General features: G+C 48.3%; 1 protein-coding gene across 1 annotated transcript in view; it reads left to right on the forward strand.

The window, feature by feature from the left end:
- LOC140398337 (1-phosphatidylinositol 4,5-bisphosphate phosphodiesterase delta-3-like) overlaps nucleotides 1-26795 on the forward strand; it is a 175436-nt gene that overhangs the window by 139676 nt on the left and 8965 nt on the right. Inside the window, exons 12-13 of the mRNA XM_072486918.1 lie at nucleotides 11218-11396; nucleotides 26504-26639. Coding sequence (XP_072343019.1) covers nucleotides 11218-11396; nucleotides 26504-26639 — 315 coding nt within the window. The remainder of the gene's footprint in view (nucleotides 1-11217; nucleotides 11397-26503; nucleotides 26640-26795) is intronic.

Raw genomic sequence — 26795 nt, forward strand, 5'->3', positions numbered from 1 at the left:
CACTCCAGAAAACGACTGAACTAACAGACAAAGGAATCTCTGCAAAATCAGTTCAAATGGTATCAAGTTTCACATACTCGATGGACATAGGTCAGCCTAGGTCCCTCCTGACCTGTTTAATCCATTCTGATTGGCTCACTTCCAATCCCTTTCTCTGGCCCTTATCAATGCAGTCTCACTCTCATAGACACACCTCTTCCTGCTTTTTCCATGCGGTCCCAAATTCCTTTGTCCCTAACTAAAAGAATCAAAGTGGCTTATTTCTACATTACATTAACTAGTATCTCTAAAGTAACTATTTTATATCACATTCGTCATTCCCTCCTTTTATCATTCCATGATAACCGAACTATCCAATCTATAGCTACGATTCCTCATCTAAAAAGATTCGTCGCTGCATTTCCAATTCCTGTCTTAGCCCCCCTTCATCTGCTTCACCCTCATGGATTTTAACAGTTAAAATCTTTTTCTCGGTGATTGGGGCGGTGATCTGATCCAGTGCACCCCGCATTCTACCCATCACACATTTAAGGATGGCCAGGCCCACAAAGATGCAGCCGATAGCTACCACTAGATACATGGCCATATTTATCAACCAGTCCTTCCATCCCCCAAATCCCCAGTTACCCCAAGAGCCAGGATCCTGCATCCCGTCCAAGTGATCCCGTATGCGATCCATAAATTTAGTGATGTTAGCGGTCAAGTCTTGAACACCCATAATACACTTGCCCTGTACTATGGCGCATACCCCACCCTCACGGGCCAGAAGATAGTCAAGAGCATACCGGTTCTGCATTGCAAACAACCGTAGCTGAGACAACTCCTTAGTTATTGCCCCGAGGGCTCCCAAGGTTTCATTTCCCAAAAGGGTAAGGCCGCAAATAAAATAATTCCGATCACTAACAGCCAAGGAACCCCCCACACCTCCCAGTGTCAATACGCTCAGAATGCCCCACCCGGCTGAGTGGCCCCGGTTGGGTGCAAGAACCTGAGGTTTTTTCCAGTTCTCGCAAAATTCAGCAGAGACTGCCCTTGCCATCTGGGAAGGGTCGTTCTCCGTCCAATTCATGTTATTACATTTCACAGCAGTAACCACAGAAGGTGGTAGGCAATGCATTAACATAGCACAGTATTGAGGGGAATTCTGACCATTTTGATACAGCAAATCGCCTGACTGCCCCCGGTAGATTTCATTAAAACGCCCCAGAAATTCCTCTGGGTCTTCATTCTTCTTAGGTTTTAGGTCTAAGATAACAGAAAGATTTATGGGCCTTTGAAATGTGCTATTCAATGCATTTAAGATCTGTGTCCTTCTATCGTCGTCTAACGCATAGGCCTGCTGGAGTGCGGCATGACTAGCATAATTCAGGTGGTTAAGACAAGTGCGGTACTCTGCTGGGGTTAAAATCTGCTGAACTAGGGCCCAGAGGTCCCTTGAATCAGCTTGATAAATTGAGATAGTAGTTCTCAATGAATCCACAAAGGCAGCAGGAGATTTTTTTCTATCTGGGATTGTAGTCATAATAGCCATCATCTCACTGGGTGTCCATGGGAAGTAAACGTCTATTGTGGGGTTTGCAGCCGCCGTCCCTGGATCGGGGTTTCTCATCTTCCTAATCGGTAACTGTCTCCGAATGTCACCAGGGGGCACTCTAGGTATTTCCCCTGGTTGTTCCAAGACTTCAACGTCTCTCCCTGTCACTAGGGGGAGTTCTTTCTCTTCAACCGAAGTTGTTTCAGCTTTCTTTGTTCCCAACTCTTGTGATTTCTCCTTAGTTTGGGGAGACTGAGGTGATATGCTTAATTGTTTCTGGTGAGCTTCAAGCCCCTCTCTTGCTGTCCGAGATCTTGTCCTAGAGCGAACTGGGCTTGTGGGACAAAGTTCCTTTTGCTCTTTCGGTTGTGAAGTTGGTAAAACAGGACCCACACTATCACCCAAAAGGGCTTGAGTTTCTGGCATATTTGAAATCTGGGGAGCAATGGCTGGGTATATATTATTGTACTCTGGTGGTTCTGGAATGAGCGCAGACCATACTATGGGTGCAGACGGAATTTCTACTGACTTTTCCGACTTATTGAATTTTTCTTCTTCCGACAATTCAAGGCCAGCCATTGAACTACGTAGTTCACCTCTTGTGTGACCCGGGTCCTTCTTGTCTCTATTTGCTCTTTTTTTAAATGCACATTCCTTTTTCAAGATTTGTAATGTTTTTAGGTTACCCTGTTCACTAATTGAAATCCCCATTTTAAGTGCATTATCCTGCCAGCTGGACAACATAATCTTATCTTTTTCCTCTTGACAATATTGCCTCCATAATCCAATTAATTCTTTAGTTTTCATACTTTGATTTTTTTTCCATATCAGTCCCTGGATTTTCTTAACCATTTCTAGGTCTTTGGTTCCCCCTAGTGGCCATTCATCTCCCATTTTAGTTCTTAACTGTGCTGACAATTTTCTAAAGTCTTTAGCTTTGTCCGGATACTTATCACATAATATTTGCAGTGGCATGCCTGGATCATTTGTGCTATCCAAGGAATTTCCCATAATCTCAACTAGTCCTTGGAACTGCGTTTTTTCGCCACTACAATCCAAGGAAAATTCTTTAACTTAATCAACTATATTTTTAACACACAGACATATAGAGGTGAACCATTTGTTTCAATTTCAAATGTTACATCTACCCCTCATAACATAACCCAGCCAAATTAACTCTCAATTAAAGTTGAACCATTTATCTTAAATGTTACATCAACAATATAGCCTTCCCCAGCCGAATTAACTCACAATTAAAGTTGAACCATTTATCTTAAATGTTACATCAACAATATAGCCTTCCCCAGCCGAATTAACTCACAATTAAAGTGCTTATCCCCAGACTGACCTGTGATTTCGTCGAGGCGGTCTTTCTGTGCCAACCGCGAGTGACCAGACTAATCAGACGATGAGAAGAGGGGGAACAATCAATGCTGGTCGTTTTCCATTTCTACATTGAGGGCCCTTTGTTCCCCGTCCTCCTGTTCATAATCAGTCTAATTCTGATTTCGCAGTTGGAACAGGATCGCCCTGAGAAATCCCGGTTTTCGGCACCAAATGTAGATCTCCTATTTTCTTTCTCTGTCAGTCTGGCCTCAATAAAAGTTGAGACGGATTCGCACGTAAACAGAAGTTATTTATTTAGCTTGCAAGCTTTATCATCTTACAGAATGTAACAGGACGTCCTGCCTCTTACACTCCAGAAAACGACTGAACTAACAGACAAAGGAATCTCTGCAAAATCAGTTCAAATGGTATCAAGTTTCACATACTCGATGGACATAGGTCAGCCTAGGTCCCTCCTGACCTGTTTAATCCATTCTGATTGGCTCACTTCCAATCCCTTTCTCTGGCCCTTATCAATGCAGTCTCACTCTCATAGACACACCTCTTCCTGCTTTTTCCATGCGGTCCCAAATTCCTTTGTCCCTAACTAAAAGAATCAAAGTGGCTTATTTCTACATTACATTAACTAGTATCTCTAAAGTAACTATTTTATATCACATTCGTCAACCTGGGGCGAGATTCTCCGACCCCCCCCCCCCCGCCGGGTCGGAGAATCGCCGGGAGCTGGCATGAATCCCGCCCCCGCCGGTTGCCGAATTCTCCGGCACCGGAGATTCGGCGGGGGCGGGAATCGCGCCGCGCCGGTTGGCGTGCCCCCCCCCCCGCGATTCTCCGGCCCAGATGGGCCGAAGTCCCACCGCTAAAATGCCTGTCCCGCCGGCGTAGATTAAACCACCTACATTACCGGCTGGACAAGGTGGCGCGGGCGGGCTCCGGGGTCCTGGGGGCGGCGCGGGGCGATCTGGCCCCAGGGGGTGCCCCCACGGTGGCCTGGCCCGCGATCGGGGCCCACTGATCCGTGGGTGGGCCTGTACCGTGGGGGCACTCTTTCCCTTCCGCCATCACCACGGTCTCCACCATGGCGGAGGCGGAAGAGACTCCCTCCACTGCGCATGCGCGGGAATGCCGTCTGCGGCCGCTGACGCTCCCGCGCATGCGCCGCCCGGAGATGTAATTTCCGCGCCAGCTGGCAGGGCACCAAAGGCCTTTTCCGCTAGCTGGCGGGGCGGAAATTCATCCGGCGCTGGCCTAGCCCCTTAAGGTTGGGGCTCGGCCCCCAAAGACGCGGAGCATTCCGCACCTTTGGGGCGGCGCGATGCCCGACTGATTTGCGCCGTTTTGGGCGCCAGTCGGCGGACATCGCGCCGTTTCCGGAGAATTTCGCCCCTGGTTCCCATTCACCTGCCAAGCTTGTTTCAAACTTTCTTGCAAGGACATTGTTCTTACCTTTTGTTGAGGTGCAACCTGTATGGCCTGTATCGGTCTCACCCCTCCCAGATCTGGTCCAATATCCCAGGAATCCAATCCTTCCCATCTCTCCAGCCACAAACATACCTGCTTGATCTTCCTATTCAATATTCACTAGCACATGACACTGTGAGTAAGAAAAGTACAGCACAGGAACAGGCCCTTCGGCCCTCCAAGCCTACGCCGACCATGCTGCCCATCTAAACTAAAATCTTCCACACTTCCGGGGTCCGTATCCCTCTATTCCCATCCTATTCATGTATTTGTCTTATTCATATATTTCCCTTAAACGTCACTATCGTCCCTGCTTCCACCACCTCCTCCGGCAGCGAGTTCCAGGCACCCACTACCCTCTGTGTAAAAAAACTTGCCTCGTACTTCTCTTCTAAACCTTGCCCCTTGCACCTTAAACCTATGCCCCCTAGTAATTGACCCCTCTACCCTGGGAAAACGTCTCTGACTAGAAAATCTAGAGATTACCACCTTTACGGACCTGCTTACTAGTCTCCTTCCTAGCCCCTTAAAATTTACCTGCAGACCTCATCCTTCTTTCTCCCTATGCCATTGATACTGATATAGACCAGAACCTCTGGCTGACCACCAAGAGTTCTGCAGCCACTCAGTGTCATCCTTGACCCTGGTATTAAGGACGCAACATCCTATATTGCAATCACATCTGCAGTTGCAGAAACCCTTGCCTATTTCACTAACTATAGAATTCCTATCACTACTGATTTCCGATCTTCCTTCTGCCTCCAGTTGAACTAGTAGTGGACCTGCCTCTGGCTGCACTCTGCAGAGCAATCAGTCTTCAGAACTAAATATCTCTTGGAGAGTGAGATGCACATCAGTGACACCTCCACTATCTGCCTAATCTTCCTGGACTCCCTGGTGATCATCCAATCCCTCTCTGCCTGTACAATCTTAATCTGCGAAATGATTTACTCTAGAAATGTGCTATCTACATCACTCTCAGCCTCACGGATGCACCGCAGTGGAACAAACTGCTGCTCAATCTCTGAAAACTGGGGCCGAGCTTCTTCAGCTGATGGCATCTCCTCCACATGTGGTTGTCCAGTACAATAAAAACATCACAATCACAGAATAATACATCACAGAAGAGGCCCTTCAGCCCATCAAGTCTGCACTGGCGTATGAAAGACATCTGACCTGCCAACCTAATCCCATTTGCCAGCATTTGGCCCATAGCCTTGAACGTGCCAAGTGCTCATCCAGGTACTTTTTAAAGGATGTGAGGCCACCCACCTCTACCACCCTCCCAGGCCGTGCATTCCAGACCGTCACCACCCTCTGGGTGAAAAAGCTTTTCCTTAAATCCCCCCTGAACCTCCTGCCACTCACTTTGAACTTTGTCCACTCGTAACTGCACACAGAACTCCAGCTGTGGCCTCACCAAATTCTATACAACTCCAACATGGCCTTCCTGCTTTTGTAATCAATGCCTCGATTGATAAAGGCAAGAGCCCCATATGCCTTTTTCACCACCCTATCAACCTGCCCATCTGCCTTCAGAGACCTATGGGCAAACACGTCAAGGTCCCTTTGTTTCTTGGAACTTCCCAGTGTCAGGCCATTCATTGAATAATTCCTTGTCAAATTATTCCTTCCAAAGTGCATCACCTCACACTTTTCAGGGTTAAGTTCCATCAGCCACTTTTCTGCCCATTTGACAATCCCGTCTATATCTTCCTGTAACCCAAGACACTCAACCTCACTGTTAACCACCCAGGCAATCTTTGTGTCTTTGTGTAAACTCACTGATCCTAACCACTGCCCCCCCCCCAACCCCCACATAGTCATCTGTGTTGTTTATATGTTTATAGAAATGATGAATAATAGGGGACCCAGCACAGATCCCTGTGACACTGACTTCCAGTCACTAAAGCAGCTGTCTGGCATCACCCTCTGAATCCTACAGCTAAGCCAATTTTGAATCTACCGTATCCCGTATCAAGTTAGCCATGTGCATTTGCCTTCTTTATAAGTCTTCTATGTGGGACCTTGTCAAAGGCTTTACTGAAATCCATATAAACTACATCAATTTCACTACCCTCATGTCCACACCTGGTCACATGCTCAAAAAGGTTCCCCTACCACTGACGTGAGACTCATTGGTCTGTAGTTCCCTGGCTTATCTCTGCAACCTTTCTTAAATAATGGGACCACATTAACTGTTCTCCAGTCCTCTGGTATCTCCTCGTGGCCAGAGAGGAATTATAAAATTTGGGGCAGAGCCCCTGCAATCCCCTCCCTCACCTTCCACAGCATCCCGGGACACAATTCATCCAGACCTGGAAATTTGTCCACTTTTAAGCCTGCCAACACCACCAATAGCTTGTCACCCCCTATGCCAATTTGCTCAAGAATCTCACAGTCTCTATACCTGAATTCCATATCTAATGCCTCATTATCTTGGGTGAAGACAGATGTGAAATATTCATTCAAAATGCTGCTAATGCCCTCTGGCTCCACCCACTGATTTCCCCCTTGGTCCCCAATGGGCCCTACTCTTTCCCTGATTATCCTCTTCTCATTTATATACTTATAGAATATCCTGGGATGTACCCTACTTTTCTCAGCCAGAACTCTCTCATATCCCCTTTTTGCTCTCCTAATTGCTTTCTTAAGCTCCATCATTCATTTTCTGTACTCCACTAATGCTTCTGCTGATTTGCTCCCCTTGTACTTGCTAAAAGACTCTCTTTTCCTTATCATATCCTGAATGTTTCTGGCCATCCATGGTTCTCTGGGCTTGTTACTCCTTCCTATTATCCTGGAGGGAACATGTTGGGCCTGGACCCTTCCCATGCCTCCACTGCCTTTCTGTAGATTTCCCCACAAGTAACTCATTCCAACCTTCCTTGACCAGGTCCTGCCTTATTTTACTAAAATCGACTCTAACCCCAATCCAAAACCTTTTTTGCAACTTGTCTAATTCTTTGTCAATATCAAAGTTAAATTGTACCATGTCGTGGTCGCTGTCATTGAAATGCTGCCACACCAACACATGAATCACCCGCCCAGCTTAATTCCCCAGAATTAAGTTTAGCACTACACTGTCCCTTGTTGGACACTCTACATATTGAGCTAAAATGTTCTCCCTTAATTCTAAGCCCTTAACACAGTGACTATTCCAATTAATGTTGGGAAAGTTGAAATCACCTAATATGAATAACCTATTATTATCTTTACACACCTCTGCGAATTATGCATATATTTGTTCCTCAATATCCCGATGACTATCTGGGGGACTATAATAAACACCCAGCAATGTGGCTGTCTCTTTTTTATTCCTAAGCTCTACCCACAAAGCTTCATTTGATGCCCCTCCAATATATCATGTCTCCTTACTGCAGTGACTGACTCGTTTTTTTTTTAGAAAATATTTTATTGAGGCATTTATAATTTTAACATTTTAACATTCTAACAACAGAGCGGTCCTCTTCCCAAGTGCATCACCTCGCCTGCCTGGCCCACCTCATAATGAGTTCTTTGTCCAGGAACGTTGTAATCGTACCATCATCGCCCTCAGCGGCTCACCCCCCTGGGGCTTACGCATCAGTGCCCTGTGGGCCCAATCCACCTCCAACAGTCTATCAAACATACCTTCCCCAAGCAGCTTCTCCAACATCTTCCCCACATACGCACCAGCATCCGAACCTTTGATTCCCTCCGGCAGACCCACGATCCGAATGTTCTGCCTCCGAGAACGATTTTCTAGGTCCTCCACTTTGTCCAGCAGTCTCTTCTGCTGGTCACGCAGCATTCCAATCTCTGCTGCCACCGACTGTTCCTCCTGTTCCCTCGCCTGCGCCTCCAACCTCTGGATCGCCTGTTCCTGGGCTGCCAGTCTCGTCTCCACGTAGTCAACTCCCACCTTGATCAAGTCCACCACCCGGGCCAGGTGCTCCGCACTCTCCCTCCGCTGTTGGGTGAACTTCTCATTTAAGAAGCTCACCAACTGGTCCATCGACCACTGAGACGACTTAGTCCAACCCTGTTCGTCCTCCACCTCTGCAGGCGTTGTCCGCTCCTCACTCGCCACCACCACCTGGTTTGTTCTTTTCCGATTACCTCTGGGCCACAGCTCCAGAAGCTATGGGTCCCTTTCGTCTGTTCTTGCTTCTACTCCTTTCTTCTACAAAATTCCTGCAACAATCCGGCGTAAAGGCCACAACAAGATGAGCGTGAGCTGCCAAATGTGCGACCGCTCACTCCATGGTCACCATCGGAAGTCGTCAGTGACTGACTCGTTAATGAATAATGCAATGCCTCCTCCTCTTTTACCCCCTCCTCTGTATCACCTGAAGGTTCTATAGCCCAAGATGTTGAGCTGCCAATCCTGCCCCGCCCTCAACCACATCTCCGTAATGGTTACTATATCACCTGCTGGCAGTGTCAAGTTGCTCTGGTGGCACCAGCAGTGCCTGGAGGCCAACCACCTGGGGGCCTCTAATCCTGTGGGAGACTCCCCCCAAGTGCCATTCCGCTTGGTCCCCATTTGTGGAGCCCAGTACTGAACGGTGCTTGCCTAAAGTCTCCGAAGCGAAGAGGTTAGATCCCAACTTATCAGGTGTGCTGCATATTAGAGTGAGACTAGCTGTTCACTCTAATATGCAGATTTGCCAAATACTGATCCCGTCCATAAAGGGCAGGATCATGAGATTCTGTGAGGCGTGGCGAGCCGGGTAAATCATGGAAGTGGCCTCTCTCGGCATCTACCGGCTGTGTCGCACCCCCATTCGGGCAGAACATGTCCAGTAAATCACGCTGTATGTATTAATTACTTTAAATTATTAATGCTCAATCAAGCAGTTTACTTTTGCAGATTGATTGTTTATCTAGTTATTATCATTATTTAGCTTTAAGTTTTACACAATTCTGTGCTGTAAATTCTATGATTCTATGAACTCCTAGCTTACTGTGCAGACATGAAGCTGCAATCAATGAACCAACCAGTCACTTACCTGCTGTCTCTGATGTCACTCGCAGCTACAGTTCTAAATTTTGCCCACCCCCACCCTTCCCCCGCTCTCCCCAGCTTGCTCAGCCCCTGCTCTCCCTTCATGACTTCTCCCACTCTCCGTGTGGCTCCTCCTGCTTCCCTCCTGATCCCCACAGTACCATTTCACCCTCTGGACCTCTTGCAGCATCACTCTTGGGCTTTATTTTATCCTCAGTTACATCTCTCTTCACCAGCAATTGCTGCATTTGATGAGGCTGAACTCATTACCCCAGCATTTCCTGAAGCCATATTGCTGTTTAATTACCGCAAGCGAACTGGTTGTTCCACCGGAGCTATCATCAGGGGCGTCACTTTTATTGCTTTGTTCAAAGAGAATCTATAATTGTGGCGATTAGTTTTACTGTACAATGAAACATGTGTTTTATCAATGCTAGCACAGTGTGATGGAATTCTTCAGGCCTACATACCAGACATCACATCCACACCAAAGTTGATACATATCACATCAGTCATTTGTGTGGTAGGCCATACTTCCCAACAACTGCTGGATTGTATTAAACAGCAGGTTTGTTCCTCTGTTTGCAATAGGCAGAGTACTGGCCAGCTTGCCCTAACCAAACTCAAAACATTGACTGGAATTCTCCGGCCGTTGTGATTCTCGCAGAGCACTTCCATCTGTGGGTTTCCTGACGGCGTGGGGTAGCTTCAATGGGAAATTCCACTGACAAGTGGTGGGAATCTCGAATCCAAGCACCAGCGAACAGTACGCCGCCAAGGAACATGTAGTTGGGGGACCGGAGAATGTCGAATGTTAGATACAGTTCTGTGATTGGACAGCACTTGCTAACACCCAATTTAAGTTTCTCAGTTGAGCTCACAGTGTGGCTCACTTACACTTGCTAGATGTTACATATGTTCATACAGAGTGCCCTGCCCTCTGCAGGCAAAAGGAACATATCCAGGCATGAAATAAACATGGGGTACAACAGGCCCCTGGTGAATTCACCATGGCAACACCTTGGCCAATCAAAGCTGACTTGCCAACCAATCAACACTTTTCTATGCATTGGAAATTGTTGCTTCCTTTGAAATTTGCATTCCTACATCTGAACTGATGAGTGCAAGATGGAAAACTTCGACAGCGTGTCTCTTTTCTTTCAGCAATGCTAGCACAGTGTGGCACAGTATGGCTAGCATAGGGTTGCATGGTGGCACAGTGGTTAGGGGTAGCATAGCGGTTAGCACAGTTGCTTCACAGCTCCAGGGTCTCAGGTTTGATTCCCACTTGGGTCATTGTCTGTGCGGAGTCTGCAAATTCTCTTTGTATCTGCATGGGTTTCCTCCGGGTGCTCCGGTTTCCTCCCACAGTCCAAAGATGTACAGGTTAGGTGGATTGGCCATGCTAAATTGCCCTTAGTGTCCAAAAAGGTTAGGTGGGGTTACTGGGTTACAGGTGTGGGCTTATGTGGGATGCTATTTCTAAGGGCCGGTGCAGACTCGATGGGCTGAAAGACCTCCTTCTGCACTGTAAATTCTATGATAAATTCTATCATTCTATGACCCATGTCGATTCCAATCTTGGGTGACTGTGTGGAGTTTGCACGTTCTCCCCATGTCTACGTGAGTTTCCTCCGGGTGCTCCAGTTTCCTCCCACAGTCCAAAGATGTGCAGGCTACGTGGATTGGCCATGATAAATTGACCTTAGTGTCCAAATGTTAGGTGGGGTTACTGGGCTACGGGTTATGGTGGGGGCGTGTGCCTAGGTAGGGTGCTTTTTCAGTGGGTTGATGCAGACTCAATGGGCCGAATGGCCTCTTTCTGCACTGTGATTCTAACACTCGGTTCTGTTCCTCTAAGTGACTCTATATTTATTTCTTGTAGTGGCCCTGAATTTCCAAAAACCTGGAATGGAGATGGATTTAAACAAAGGGAAGTTTCGACAGAATGGCCATTCTGGATACATTCTAAAGCCTGATTTCATGAGGGACAGGTCGATTCAGTTTGACCCCTCACGGCCAATTTCAGGGTCAGGTCTCAACAGGAAGCAGCTGACCATCAAGGTAAGCTTATTTTAATATCAGTTTCCATAAACACTGAGCTGTGTGCGTTTGGGATAAATGAAAATCAGGAATAAAATTGAACATAGACTAGTTCAGACCATCTTTACCAAGCAAGCAGATGTTACTCAGGCCATGGTGACAGAGGAGGAAACTGTGACGAGAATGATAAGGAGGTAGTGGATAGATTGTTGGTACTGAAAGTCGACAAGGCACCAGGACCGGATGAAATGCATCCAAGGATATTGAAGGAAGTGAGAGTGGAAATTGCAGGGGCGCTGGACATAATCATCCAGCCTTCTCTTGATTCAGGGTAGGTGCCAGAGGATTGGAGAATTGTAAACAATACGCCTGTCATAACCCGCACGGGACTTATGAGGAGGCAATGAAAAAACCCGTGAGCCTCGCCGAATACAAGCTCCGACGTTAAAGGGGGCGGTGTACCCTAAACCATGTATAGTTAACTTCTGTATGAAGTCGGTCAGTTTGGGTATCGACAGGAGAGACCCGGCTTGGTTCTTTCGAGCTGTGCAAATAATAGTTATTGTTTATTTCCTTTTAACAACTCGGTGTGGGCGCCTTTGTGGTCTACTAAAGCACCCTTGTTCAAAAAAGGTTGTAAGAATAAGCCCAATAACTACAGACCAGTCAGATCAACTTCAGGATAGAATTAATGGTCACATGGGGTGACACTGCTGCCTCACAGCGCCAGTGATCCCGGTTTGGTTCCGGCCTTGGATGACGGTCTGTGTGGCGTTTGCACGTTCTCTCCGTGTCTGCATGGGTTTCCTCCGGGTGCTCCGGTTTCTTTCCACAGTCCAAAGATGTACAGGTTAGGTGGGGTTACAGGGTTGAGGAGTGTGGGGAAGTGGGCCTAGACAGGATGCTCTTTCAGAGGGTCAGTCTAGATTTGATGGACCGAACGGCCTCCTTCTGCAGCGTATTCCATGAATGGGAAAATGTGGGTTGATTATGAAGAGCTAGCATGGATTTCTAAAAGGGAAACCATGTTTAACTAACTTGCTAGTGTTTTTTCAGGAGGTAACAGAGAGTCGATGAGCGGAATGCTGTTGATGTGATGCACATTTCTAAAAGGCACTTGAAACAGTGCCACACAACCGACTTGTGAGAAAAGTTATAGCTCATGGAATAAAAGGGACAGTAGCAACATGGATACAAAATTGGCTAAATAAAGGAAGCAGAAAGTAAATTGCTAATAGAATCTTTTTGGTTTGGAGGAAGATTTGTAATGTTCCCCATGGGGTTGGTATGGTTTTTGTGATATATATTAATGACCTAGATCTTGGCCTGCTGGGGACGATTTCAAAGTTTGTGAATGACACAAACTTGGAAGTATTGTAAACTGTGAAGGTGACAGTGTAGAACTTCAAATGGACATAGACAAGATGGTGGAGTGGACAGATAGGTGGCAGATGAAGTTCAAGGCGAAGTGTAAAGAACATGGAGAGACAATATGAAATAAGGGGGTACAATTCGAATGGGGTTTCAGGAGAAGAGGTACCTGGGTGTATATGTCCACAGATCATTAGAAGTGGCAGGACAGGCGGAGAGAGCAGTTAATAAAGCAAATGGTTTCCTGGGTTTATTACTAGGGCATAGAGTACAGGAGCAAGGAAGTTATGATGAACTTATACAAGACACTAGTTAGACCTCAGCTAGAATATTGTGTACAGTGCTGGGTACTGCAGTACAGGAAGGATGTGAATACAGAGAGAGTGCAATGGAGGCTTAAATGAATGGTTCCAGGGATGAGAAACAGTTATGAGCTTAGATTGGAGAGGTTGGGACTGTTCTTCTTGGAGGAAGGCTAAAAGGAGATTTGATAGAGATGTTCAAAATATCACAGAGTAGATAGGGAGAAACTGTTCCCTCTCGTAAAAGGATCAAAAACGAGAGGGCACAGATTTAAAGTGATTTTCAAAAGAAGCAAAACCCTTTTCACACAATGAGTGTTTGGAGTCTGGAATGCACGGCGGTGTGGTGGTGGTGTCGATACAGGCTGGAGGCGGCATCCCATGTGGAATGCGCCATCGCACACCCTGAGGACCCAGCCACCCATCAGGCAGAGGAGGAACCCAGGGAGCACGCATGTCACCTTGTCTGGGGACATCAGGGAGTGCCCTTCATTAATAGGAAAGGGTTCCACTCCATTAGTGTTCAACTCATGTGCAATCACCACCCTCAGATCATGCATGTGTGTGCACGCTGTGGTGTTAGGTGTGCTGACACACAGATGAGCCAACACGGTTGTATATGGTACAACGCTATTTTATTCAAACTTACTATGTACAGTTTTGTCTTGACACTCTGCACGTGGGGGTTCCCTGCTTGTGATTTTGTAACAGCTCTTCTCTGTGTCTTTGTCCCCAGACCTACTGAACACCAGGTGTCGTGCTCGTGCTTTTTATGTGGTGGGTGTTCTTGTCTGTGATTGGTTGTGGTGTTGTGTGCTCTGATTTGCCTGTTGGTGTGTCCATCATGATGTGTGTGTTTGAATATCATGACATCCCCCCTTTTTACAAAGATATGTGCCTACGTGGTAATAAATATGATCGTGTCGTGAGTGCATCTAAGAGTGTGTGTGTGTCGTGTGCAGCATGTGCATATGACGGAACTATGTACATGGGGCGATGTCGGGTGCGTCACATGAACCAAGTTGTACCATAACATAACATAAATGCGAACGAGAGAAGAAAAAAAACTTGAACAGTTGTCCAGTCAGACGACATCTGGAACGATAAACAACAGGTTATCATGTAAAATTGTGCAACTTGTTAGACATATGAACGGTGTTATAAGTCCAGTCTAATGGGCTTGCGACGAGTTCGGGTTGACCGTCAGGGTGGCACACCACTCATCGGCTGGATTGATGGCATTGACCTTGTTGACATCGATGACGGAAACGCGGAAGGCATCCTGGTCATCTGCATCACTTAACTGGAAGTCTTGATGCGTGGGCTGGACGGTCCTGACTTGTCTGCGAGATTGTCGAGGATGTGCCGGATCCATGGGTTGAGCCGAACGACAGTGGGCAGCGTAGTGGCCCATCTTGCCACATCTGAGGCACTGTCGGTTTTTTGCAGGACATTGCCCTTTTAAATGTAGAGCTCCACAATTTCCGCACGTCATGACGTCACGGCGTTCGTTGCGCCACTGCGCATGCGCAGTGCGATCTTGCGGTGGGCGCGCCTGCGCAGTGCGTCCCTCGTTGTGGCCGTTATTTTTGGCGCGCACCTGCACGGGAGACCGCGAAAAGCGCGGGAAGCGGCCGCTGTCGTCCGGGCCGTGGGTCGGGAAGTAATCGACGGCCTGGATGCGTTCGACGTCGTGGGCGGCCTGGCTTGCCGATTCGACGGCTGGGGACCCCCTCCGTGCCAACTCGGACGCCTGAAATCGGGCAAAACGGCAGGTAGCATTTTCGTGGAGGACACAGGCTTCCACAGCAGACGCTAAGGTGAGGCTTTTTATTTTAAGAAGCTGCTGGCGTAGGCCACTAGAGGCAACGCCAAAAACAATCTGGTCCCTGATCATGGACTCTGTGGTGGTGCCATAACCGCAGGACTGCGCTAGAATCCGGAGGTGCGTCAAGAAGGGTTGAAAAAGCTCCTCCTTACCTTGCAGGCGTTGCTGAAAGAGGTATCTTTCAAAACTTTCATTTACTTCAACTTCAAAGTGCTGGTCCAGTTTGAGGATGACCGTGTCATATTTGGATTGGTTTTCGCCTTCTTCGAACACCAGTGAGTTGAAGACGTCGACAGCGTGCTGACCTGCGTAGAAGAGGAGCATTGCAATCTTCGTTTCATCCGAGGCACTCTGTTTTTCGGTGGCACGGATGTACAGGTCAAATCGCTGCCTGAAGAGCTTCCAATTGGTACCTAGGTTCCCGCGACTTGCAACGGCTGGGGTTTGTCGGTGCGGTCCATGTCCAGAATGGCAGGTTAGTAGGCAGGTATCGATCCACTCCTGTACCATGTGGTGTTGGGTGTTCTGACACACAGATGAGCCAACACGGTTGTATATGGTACAACGCTATTTTATTCAAACTTACTATGTACAGTTTTGTCTTGACACTCTGCACGTGGGGGTTCCCTGCTTGTGATTTTGTAACAGCTCTTCTCTGTGTCTTTGTCCCCAGACCTATTGAACACCAGGTGTCGTGCTCGTGCTTTTTATGTGGTGGGTGTTCTTGTCTGTGATTGGTTGTGGTGTTGTGTGCTCTGATTTGCCTGTTGGTGTGTCCATCATGATGTGTGTGTTTGAATATCATGACACACGCTTCCCAGGGACATAGAACATACAGTGCAGAAGGAGGCCATTCAGCCCATCGAGTCCGCACCGACCCACTTAAATCCTCACTTCCACCCTATCCCCGTAATCCAATAACCCCTCCTAACCTTTTTGGTCACTAAGGGCAATTTATCATGGCCAATCCACCTAACCTGCACCCGGAGGAAACCCACACAGACACGTGGAGAACGTGCAGACTCCGCACAGACAGTGACCCAGCGGGGAATCGAACCTGGGACCCTGGCACTGTGAAGCCACAGTGCTATCCACTTGTGTTACCGTACTGCCCTGGAAAGTTACATCCTGAGACATTCAGAGATCCCCAGTGACTTTGAGGATCACCCACGATGACGGATTGACTATTGGGGGTTAAAGAGTACCCGCTAGCATCCTGGCTGATTGCACCAGTGTGGAGGCCGGAGACCAAGGTGGAGACCCGCTTTAATGAGGCCCATGTGCCATCCAGCTATCATTGAACAGTGCTGATGCCTTGACCGCTCTGGTAGTGCCCTGCAGTACACCCCCCCCCCCCCCCCCCCCCCCCCGAGGATCTCAGGATCTCCCGCTTTGTGATGGTCTGCTGTGCACTCCACAACCTGCACAGCAATGGGACGACATGCTGGTGGAGGAGGAGGGACTTGCAGCTTCGTCTGAGGAGGACGAGACAGACCAGGCAGGGATGGTTCACAAGCACAGGGAGGAGCCGCAGGAAGAAGCGGAAGATGGAGGACAGATGGCGGAGAGGTTCCTGCATGTCATGGAGGCCCTCATAATAATAATCTTTATTCACAGAATTTACAGTGCAGAAGGAGGCCATTCGGCCCATCGAGTCTGCACCGGCTCTTGGAAAGGGCACCCTACCCAAGGTCAACACCTCCACCCTATCCCCATAACCCAGTAACCCCACCCAACATAAAGGGCAATTTTGGACACTAAGGACAATTTATCATGGCCAATCCACCTAACCTGTACATCTTTGGACTGTGGGAGGAAACCGGAGCACCCGGAGGAAACCCACGCACACACGGGGAGGATGTGCAGACTCTGCACAGACAGTGACCCAAGCTGGAATCGAACCTGGGACCCTGGAGCTGTGAAGAAATTGTGCTATCCACAATGCTACCGTGCTGCACGTAGGCTTACATTAACACTGAAATGAAGTTACTGTGAAAAGCCCCTAGTCTCCACACTCTGACACCTGTACGGGTACACTGAGGGGGAATTCAGAATGTCCAAATTACCTAAAGGCACATCTTTTGGGACTTGTGGGAGAAAGCCGGAGCACCAGGTTGTCCGTCAGCAAACTCCCTTACCCCCTCATTGCCCTCTATAAGTTCTATTCTATGACTCCTTCAATCGGCTATGCACTCGCCGGAATGCCACTGACACCTCCTCCTGAATCTCACGGCCATGTCCTAACATCTGCATAAGCTCTGGGATAACCTTATCAAGAGGCTTAGCATCTGAGTGGAACCCAGCTTAGCCCTGGGATCCAGTAGCCCCCCAATTGTTGTTTCCCTTGAATGCCCCTGCCTCCACCTGATGTCCATTAAAAATTGTGTGGTGCTCACCAGATTGTGCCTCAAAAACCTGTCCACTCATCTCACCCACCGAGATTTATGCCCCTGCACTGGTGGAAGGTAGGGGTGTTAGCTGTGAGGCCTCGATGATGATCTCCTCGGAGCTCCCCTCCGAGGTGCTCTCTTGGATAGCGGGGTGGGGGAGATGACTCTGGATGGTTCTACCAGATGGAGTTCCTGCGAGAGAATGGACATGTGGTCAGGGAGAGTGAAGGATCATTTTGTTTGATATGTTTGAACAACTCACTTGAGACAGGTTATCCGGGTGAAGGAGCTGTGGATCCTCACCTCTGGAATTCAAGGCCAACTTCGCTGTAGGTGTCTGCTGTCACTGTCAACCTCTCCAGGGCCCACTCCTCATAGTGGGTGAGGATTCAGATCTCTGGTACTCCATCCCCCGTCATGGCCCTTTCACACTGATAATGGGCTATCGTATCCTGCGGAGATAAAGAGAGGACACTGTAAGCTGCATGGTCGATGGATCGGGGAATCCCTGGCAGGTGGCATTTGTGGGCATCGCAACTGTTCATGAGTGGGTTGTGCAGGTGGGTGCCAGGGGCTGCTGAGGAACAAGCACAAAGATTAGATATGAGGAGGGAGCGGGTTGTCAGCCAGTGATTTGTGGGGGATTGGCAGTTGGGAATTTGATGGGTGGTAACTTACCCTTGCAGTTCGGTGGAGGTCGCAGGTCTTCTTCCAGCATTGTACGGCGGTCCTCCCGGCCCCCTGCCCCCACTGAGAGCTGCTGCTGCCACTACCTCCTAGGTGGTATTGGTGGCCCTGCTGCTGACCCTCCGTCTCCCTCGGGGGAACTGGAAGCCCCGTCTCACCTCCACAAGGTCCAGAAGCCTGGCCAGACCAGCATCGCCAAAGTGAGGAGCCGGTCTGCGCGTTGCAATGCTTGTGTGGACTGGGGGTGGGATTTACCGGCTATTCACGCTGGCAGGAAATTCCGTTCCCACGCCAATGCACGGGTTTCCCAACGATGAGGAGTGCTGTCAACGGGAAATCCCATTGACAATCGTGGGACCGATAGATTCCGCTGACAGGCTGCCTCTTCCACCATAAAACACGCGGCAGGTGGTGAGAAAATCCCGCCCTGGGAGTGAGTGGTGGGGGAGAGTTTAAAAGCAGCTCCCCCCGTTGTTAGCGGCGAGCTGTTGAGACGCGAGCCTGGCGAATCACGGGGCAGCATGGTAGCACATGTGGTGAGCACTGTGGCGTCACGGCTCCATGGTCCCAGGTTCGATTCCCAGCTGGGTCACTGTCTGTGCGGAGTCTGCACATTCTCCCCGTGTGTGCGTGGGTTTCCTCCGGGTGCTCCGGTTTCCTCCTACAGTCCAAAGACGTGCGGGTTCGGTGGATTGGCCATGCTAAATTGCCCTTAGTGTCCAAAAAGGTTAGGAGGGGTTATTGAGTTACGGGAATAGGGTGGAAATGAGGGCTTAAGTGGGTTGGTGCAGACTTGATGGGCTGAATGGCCTCCTTCTGCACTGTATGTTCTATGTTCAATCGCACCCAAAATGAAACTACGAAATGTTTCCGTTGAATCATGCCTAACATGTCTTAAAAAGGCCTGTACACTTACTCAGGGATCTGGGGGCTAGTCAGCTGGAGCTGGCCCCTAGTCAGATACCTGGAACAATACCACACACCGGGTATCGCAGCATAGAGGTTATGTTGCTGAACTGGTCATCTAGAAGCCCGCATGATTCAGAGATATGAGTTGAAATCCCATGCCAGCCGTTGGGGAATTTAAATTCAGTTAATTAACTAAATCGGAAATAAAAGAAGTAAGTCTCAGTAATGGCGACCATTAAACTACCAGATTGGTGTAAGAACCCATCTGGTTCACTGATGTCTCTTAGGGAAGGAAATCTGCTGTCCTTCCCCAGTCTGGCCTACATGTGACTTTAGACACAATGTGGTTGTCTCTTAGCTGCCCCGCTGACATGGCCCAGCAAGTCACTCAGTTGGACGAAATTGCTATGAATAAGTCCAATAGGAATAAAACCAGATGATACACCACCAACAGAAGCACAGGAGATGCCGAGATAAGACAACTTTAAAAAATCTTCCTTATTAATATCTGGGGACTTCTGTTGAAATTGGGAGACCTGTTCATAGTCATATTCATTGAATGATATCTCAATGTCCCAGACTCATCTTTCGCCATCTCTGCATACTTCTTCTCCCACCAGTTGAAGGAAGCTCCAAACATAATCCCATTCTCAATTATTGGGAAGCCCAGCATGACAGTACAAAAGACAAGGCTGAAGCATTGACAACTATCTTCAGCCAGAAGTGCTGTAATTATGAGCAGAGTGGCTCTGGGGACCCCAGACTGAACGTCATTGAGCAGGTTATTCTGAGTAAATGCTGTTTGATAGTACTGTCAATGTTTTTGTCCTGCTTTTTATGGACAGGACATACCTAGGGAATTTATTCATTAGGGTAGATGCCAGTGTTGATGAAAAATCTCACTCTCCTCCTGAGGTCCTCAGCATCACAAATGGTCTTCAACCATTTTGATTCTCTCCGCATGATAACAAGAAACAGGCACTGGGAACTGCAAAGGACCTGACAACATCCCAGCTGTAATTCTGAAGACATGTGCTGTCAAACTAGCCACACTACTGGCTAGGTTGTTCCATTATAGATACAACCGAGGACACTACCCTGAGGAACTCCTGTTGTGATGTCTTGGAACTGAGATGATTGACCTCCGACAACCACAACCATCTTATTTTGTGTTAGGTATGATAGCATCCAGCGGAGGATTTTCTCCCTGATGTCCATTGACTCCAGTTTTGCTAGGGCTCCTTGATGCCACACTCGGTCAAATGCTACCTTGCTGTCAAGGGCAGTCACTCTCACCTCACCTCTAAAGTTCAGCTCTTTCGTCCATGTTTGAACCAAGGCTGTAATGAGGTCAGGAGCTGAGTGACCCCGGCAGAACCCAGACTGAGCATGAGGGAGCAGGTTTTTGCTGAGTAAATGTCATTTAATAGCACTGTTGATGACTCCTTCCATCACTTTACTGGCAATCGAGAGTAGCCCTATGGTGTGGTATTGGCCAGATTGTATTTGTTCTGTTTCTTGTGTACAGGACATACCTGGGTAATTTTCCACATTGCCAGGTAGATGCCACTATTGTAGCTTGGCTAGGGGCGCAGCAAGTTCTGGAGAATAAGTGTTCAGGACTATTGCTGGAATATTGTCAGTGCCCATGGCCTTTGCCGTATCCAGGATCTTTAGCCTTTTCTTGATATCATGTGGAGTGAATCGTGTTGGCTGAAGACTGGCATTTGTGATGTTGGGGACTTCCGCCCGAGATGGATCATCCACTCAGCACCTCTAGCTGAAGATGGTTGCGAATGCTCCAGCCTCATCTCTTGCACTGAGGGTATCCTCAATGTGAAAACTGGACATTGTCTCCACAAGGAGAATGCAATGGTCACTCAGACTGATACTGTCAACCTATGTGGCAGGCAGTTTGGTTAGGATGAGGTCAAGTATGCGTTCCCCTCTTGTTGGTTCCCTTACCACCTGCCGTAGTCCCAGTCTAGAATCCACAGAATCCCTACAGTGCAGAAGAAAGCCATTTGGCCCATTGAGTCTGCACCGATCCTCCGAAAGAGAACCCTACCCAGGCCCACTCTCCCACCCTATCCCCGTAATCCCACCTAACTGCACATCTTTGAAATTAAGGGGCAATTTCATCGTGGCCAATTCACCTAATCTGTGCATCTTTGGACTGTGGAAGAAAATCGGAGCACCCAGTGGAAACCAACGCAGACACGGAGAAAACATGCAAACTCCACACAGACCGTTACCCAAGGCTGAAATTGAACCGGTATCACTGACGCTGTGATGCAGCAGTGCTAACCACTGTGCTACCATGCAGCTATGTAATTTAGGACTCGGCCAGCTAGGTCAGTAGTAGTGCTACTGAACCACTCTTGATGATGGACATTGAAGTCCCCCACCCAGAGTACATTCTGCGCTCTTGCTATCCTTAATGCTTCATCCAAGTGGTATTCAACAATGAGGTGTACTGATTTATCAGCTGAGGAGGGGACGGTACATGGTAATCAACAGGAGATTTTCTTGCTCACGTTTGACCTGAAGCCATGAGATTTTATGGGCTCCGGAGTCAATGTCCAGGACACCCAGGACAACTGCCTCCTGACTGTATACCACTCTGCCACCACCTCTGCTGGGTCTGTCCTGTCAGTGAGATAGGACATACCCAGGGATAGTTATGGTGGTGTCTGGGGCATTATCTGTGAGCTATGATTCCGCCGACAGGGCTGGGTTTCCCGTTTCTCGTGCACAGGTTGATGCCAGATGGTCCATCTGGTTTCATTCCTTTTTGTTTGTTTTTTAAAACGTATTTTATTTCAAACATGTATCAAAACAGGTTACTGCAAATAAACACCCTGGGAAACATACTTCCCAACAACCAACTATACAGTCTGTACAGATTTTTCACCTTTTTCACCTCCCCTCCCCCCATCACCCACCCCCTGCGACGAATAGCTCCTCAAACACAGTCACAAACGTCTCCCACCTTTTCTCAAACTCCCCTTAACTCATACTTTATCTTCTCCAAATGCAGGAAGTCGTACAGGTCACCCAGCCATGCCGCTACCTCCAGTGGCGATGCCGACCGCCACTCCAGCAAAATTCGCCGCCGTGCAATCAGAGAGGCGAAGGCCACGACATCGGCCTTCCTCCTCTCCATGAGCTCCGGCTTCTCTGAAACCCCAAAAATTGCCACCAAAGGGTCCGGGTCCACCACCTCCTCCACTATCCAGCTAAGGCCGTGGACACTCCCGCACAGAATCTTGCCAATTTTTCGCAACCCCAAAACATGTGCATGTGATTCGCTGGCCCCCGCCCACACCTCTCACACTCATCTGCTACCCCCGAAAGAACCCACTCATTCTTGCATGAGTCATATGCACCCTGTGCACCACCTTAAACTGTATCAGGCTCATCCTTGCACAAGAGGAGGTCCCGTTTACCCTTAACAGTGCCTCACTCCATACTCCCCAATTGATATCCATTCCCAACTCCGCTTCATTTCTTTTTGGAATTTGATTTGATTCGTTGTCATGGGTACTGTGGTACAGTGAATAGTATTGTTCTGTATACAGACAGATCATTCCATACATGGAAAAACATAGGACATATATAAATGCAATGTAAATACCTCGACACAGGCATCGGGTGAAGCATACGGAGTGTAGTGTTACTCAGTAGAGAAGAAGTGTGAAGAGATCAGATCAGTCCATAAGAGGGTAATTCAAGAATCTGTAACAGCGGGGAAGAAGCTGTTTTTGAACCTGTTTTTGCGTGTTCTCAGACTCTTGTATCTCCTGCCCGATGGAAGAGGTAGGAAGAGAGAATAAGCCGGGTGAGAGGGGTCTTTGATTATGCTGTCCGCTTTCCCCAAGGCAGCGGGAGGTGTTGACAGAGTCAATGGATGGGAGGTGCTTTCATGCGATGGACTGGGCTGTTTTCATGACTCTCTGAAGTTTCTTGTGGTCCTGGGCCGAGCAGTTGCCATACCAGGCTGTGATGCAGCCCGATAGGATGCTTTCTATGGTGCATCTGTAAAAATTGGTAAGAATCAATGTAAAAATTGGTAAGAGTCATGCCGAATGTCCTTAGTTTTGTGAGGAAGTATAGGCGCTGTTGTGCTTTCTTGGTCGTGGGTGGACCAGGACAGATTGTTAGTGATGTGCACACCTAGGAATTTGAAGCTATCACTCTTCTCCACCTCGGCACAGGGGTGTGTACGATACTTCACTTCCTGAAGCTAATGACCAGCTCTTTAGTTTTGCTGCCATTGAGGGAGAGATTGCTGTCATTGCACCACTCCACTAGGTTCTCTATCTCCCTTCTGTACTCTGACTCATTGTTCGAGATCTGACTCACAACAGATGTGTCATCAGCAAACTTGTAGATGGAGTTGGAGCCACATAGTCGTGTGTAGGGAATATAGTGGGGGCTAAGTACGCAGCCTTGCGGGGCCCCGGTATTGAGGCCTATCGTGGAGGAGGTGTTGTTGTTTATCCTTACTGATTGTGGTCTACGGGTCAGGAAGACGAGATCCAGTTGCAGAGGGAGGAGCCAAGTCCTAGGTTTTGGAGTTTTGACATGAGCTTGGCTGGGATTATGATGTTGAAGGCAGAGCTGTAATCAATGAATAGGAGTCTGATTTAGGCGTTCTTGTTGTCGAGATACTCCAGGGATGAGTGTAGGGCCAGGGAAATGGCATCTGCTGTGGACCGGTTGTGGCAGTATGCAAATTGCAGTGGATCAAGGCATTCTGGGAGTATGGAGTTGATGTGTCTCATGACCTCTCGAAGCAGTTCATAATGATAGATGTCAAGGCTATCGGACGATAGTCTTTGAGGCACGTTGCCTGGCTCTTCTTTGGCAGCAATATGATGGTGGTCTTCTTGAAGCAGGTGGGAACCTCGAAACAGAGTAGGGAGAGGTTGAAGATGTCCACGAACACGTCCGCCAGTTGGTCCGTGCAGGATCTGAATGCGCAACCAGGGACTTCGTCAGGACCCATTGCTTTCCGAGGGTTCACTTTCAAGAAGGCCAATCTGACTTTGGAAGCTGTGACGGTAGGTATGAGTGCGTCCGTGGTTGCTGGGGCAGTTGACAATGGTTTGATGGTTTCCTGCTTGAAACAAGCATAGAATGAATTGAGTTAATTGGGAAGGGGTGCGCTGCTGCCGGAGATTCTCCTTGGCTTTGCTTTGTAGCCGTCATGTTGTTTAAGCCTTTTCACAACCGACGAGAGTCCATGTTGTTAGTCTGTGACTCTAGCTTAGCCTGATATTGTCTCTTGGCATCCCTGGTGGCTTTGCAGAGATCGTACCTGGATTTTGTGTATAGGTCAGGGTTGCCTGTCTTGAACGCCTCAGACTTGGCCTTCAGTAGGGAATGAATCTCCCGATTAAACCATGGTTTCTGGTTGGGAAACGTTCGTACTACCTTCTTTGGCTCGCAATCTTCTACACAATTGCTGATGAAGTCTGTGACAGTGGTGGCATATTTGTTTTGGTTGGCCGCTGAGTTCTTGAATATGGACAGTCCACTGACTCCAAGCAGTCATGTAGGAGCTCTTCTGTTGCCTCGGACCAGCATTGCATGACCTTCTTAATCGGATTCTCCCTCTTAAATTTCTGCTTGTATGTCGGGAGAAGGAGCACCGTCTTATGGTCTGATTTTCCGAAGTGCGGTCGGGGGATGGATGGATTGGCACCCTTGACATTTGTGTAGCAGTGGTCAAGGATTTTGGAGCCCCTTGTGGGACAGGGGACGTGCTGGTGAAATTTTGGCAGTGTACTCTTGAGGTTGGCCTGGTTGAAGTCACCAGCCACAATGAACAAGGCCTCCGGATATTCCATTTCAAGGTTGTATTTAGTGGTGTACAATTCATCAAGTGCTTTCTTCACTTCTGGCTGGGGTGGGATGGAGACCGCTGTGATGATGGCAGAAGTGAACTCCCATGGAAGGAAGTATTGGCGGCGCTTCACAGTCAGGTATTCCAGGTCCGGGAGCAGTAGTTCACCAGGATCGTCATGTCTGAGCACCAGGAGGAGTTGATGAGGAGGCAAACCCCTCCACCCTTCACTTTACCCGATGTTGCCGTGCGGTCCATTCGGTGTTTTGAGAAGCTGTCGGGTTGTATGGCGCAGTCCGGTGAGGCAGGAGTGAGCCATGCCTCTGTGAAACTGAGCACACAGCAGTCACTTACTTTCCTCTGAGAGGTAAGTCTAGCATTAAGCTTATCCAGCTTGTTTTTGATTGCTTGGACGTTTGCACAGCGGAGATCAGGGAACCCTCCCCCTTCTTCCTGCCAAGTGGCAGGCATCTTGACAAACACGAGTCATGCCTCCCTGGTCGTCTTGTTCCAGGAGGCTGCAGATCTCATCATTAAGCTGCCATTAAAGCCTGATCCTCCTGTGACGCTGGTGCTCTCACATGTTGAAGTACCTGACCCTCTGACTGGAAACCCTGTTTTGGGGTCTCGCCCTGTCCCAGCTGGACCTTGGTGTCTATTATCACTGTCAAGTGGAGGGGCATGTGGCTGAGAATAAGGCAGCTGGTGCCCTGGCTCCTGCTGGAGCAGTTGGTGATGGTGTTGTTGACCCTCAGTAGCGTTGAAGGTGAAGCCTGCTCTGGTGAAGAATAGCAGAAGGAAGTACAGCAGAAGGTGAATTAAGTATTTTCCAAGAAGTTAACAATCACCTGTCAACAATTGCTAACACCCATGAGTGAGGAAAGGCTGTGAACAACAGCCTCTCACCTGGCCATGGCTGGAGTTCTTCAGTTTCACTGCTTAAAGGCTTCCCAACTTGTCAGTTTCACTAAAGAGGTTTTTCCCCTTGCCTTGTTGATCCTGAGAAGTTGCAGGCAGCTCAGCTAATTGGTGCACTGACTGGGAAATCCAGGATATGGTGCTAAAGTTCCTTAAAGTTAGCTTCTGAACCATGTCAACAAGCTCTTAATTACTTAGCTGAAAGACCCAAAGGGATTTGCTACCCAATGCCAATTTATGGGACTTCCCCATCCCACTTGCCCCAAACCAGCCTTGGAAAATTCTTGCCTCTCACACTCTCCTACCATCTCCCGGTCTTCACCTACAAACGGTAATCACCGTAAAACTTTCTAACTCCTTCAGCCTTTTCTTCCACCTTACCTTTCAACTAGTTTGCAAAAAGTCTCCTTCCACCCATCTGCAATGACATTTTAACAGCAAGGTTCTTAAAGACGCCATACCCTTCCTGCCAAAGGCAAGGTTCATTAAAGGGCCATCCCCTTACTCAGGGATCAGGGGCGACAATCACCCAATATACAACAATAGCAACTCTTCCTCCTGAAGAGACAGATGCTTTTTATTATCACATTCTGATAAACCACCTCTGTCCATGTTTTAACACAGTCCAACTATACCTCCACTTTCTTCAAAATCTCTGACTACCTCTTCTGTTTCTGACCCTCCTCTCTCTTTCTCTCTCTCCCTTTTCACACAGCACACATTATCTGTTTCTCCTCTCTCTATTTCTAGTTGAGTCCATCTGTCTGTCTATCTCTCTCTCTCCATCTCTCTCTTTCCCCCTCGCTCTCTCTCAGGTTTCTATCTCTGGTGACCTACTCCATGTTATTCTCAGACTAATGTCTCTTTTTCAGATTATTACAGCTCAGCAGCTCCCTAAAGTGAATAAAGAAAAAAAGAATTCCATTGTGGATCCTCTGGTGCGTGTGGAGATTCACGGTGTTCCTGATGATAACGCCACACAAAAGACCACGCATATTGAAAATAATGGTAAGATACTGATATGTCCACAACACCTGTCTGATGGCAGTTATACTGTCAAAGGGTGTCCGAGGATCTATATGGAAGCCCCAGGTAGCTGATGGCCATACTGGGTGATTTATGTAAAAGCTTTGAGGACCGTACAATGCATTTCTGTAACATTAT

The sequence above is a fragment of the Scyliorhinus torazame genome, chromosome 21, assembly GCF_047496885.1.
Source record: "Scyliorhinus torazame isolate Kashiwa2021f chromosome 21, sScyTor2.1, whole genome shotgun sequence".
Lineage (NCBI taxonomy): Eukaryota > Metazoa > Chordata > Chondrichthyes > Carcharhiniformes > Scyliorhinidae > Scyliorhinus > Scyliorhinus torazame.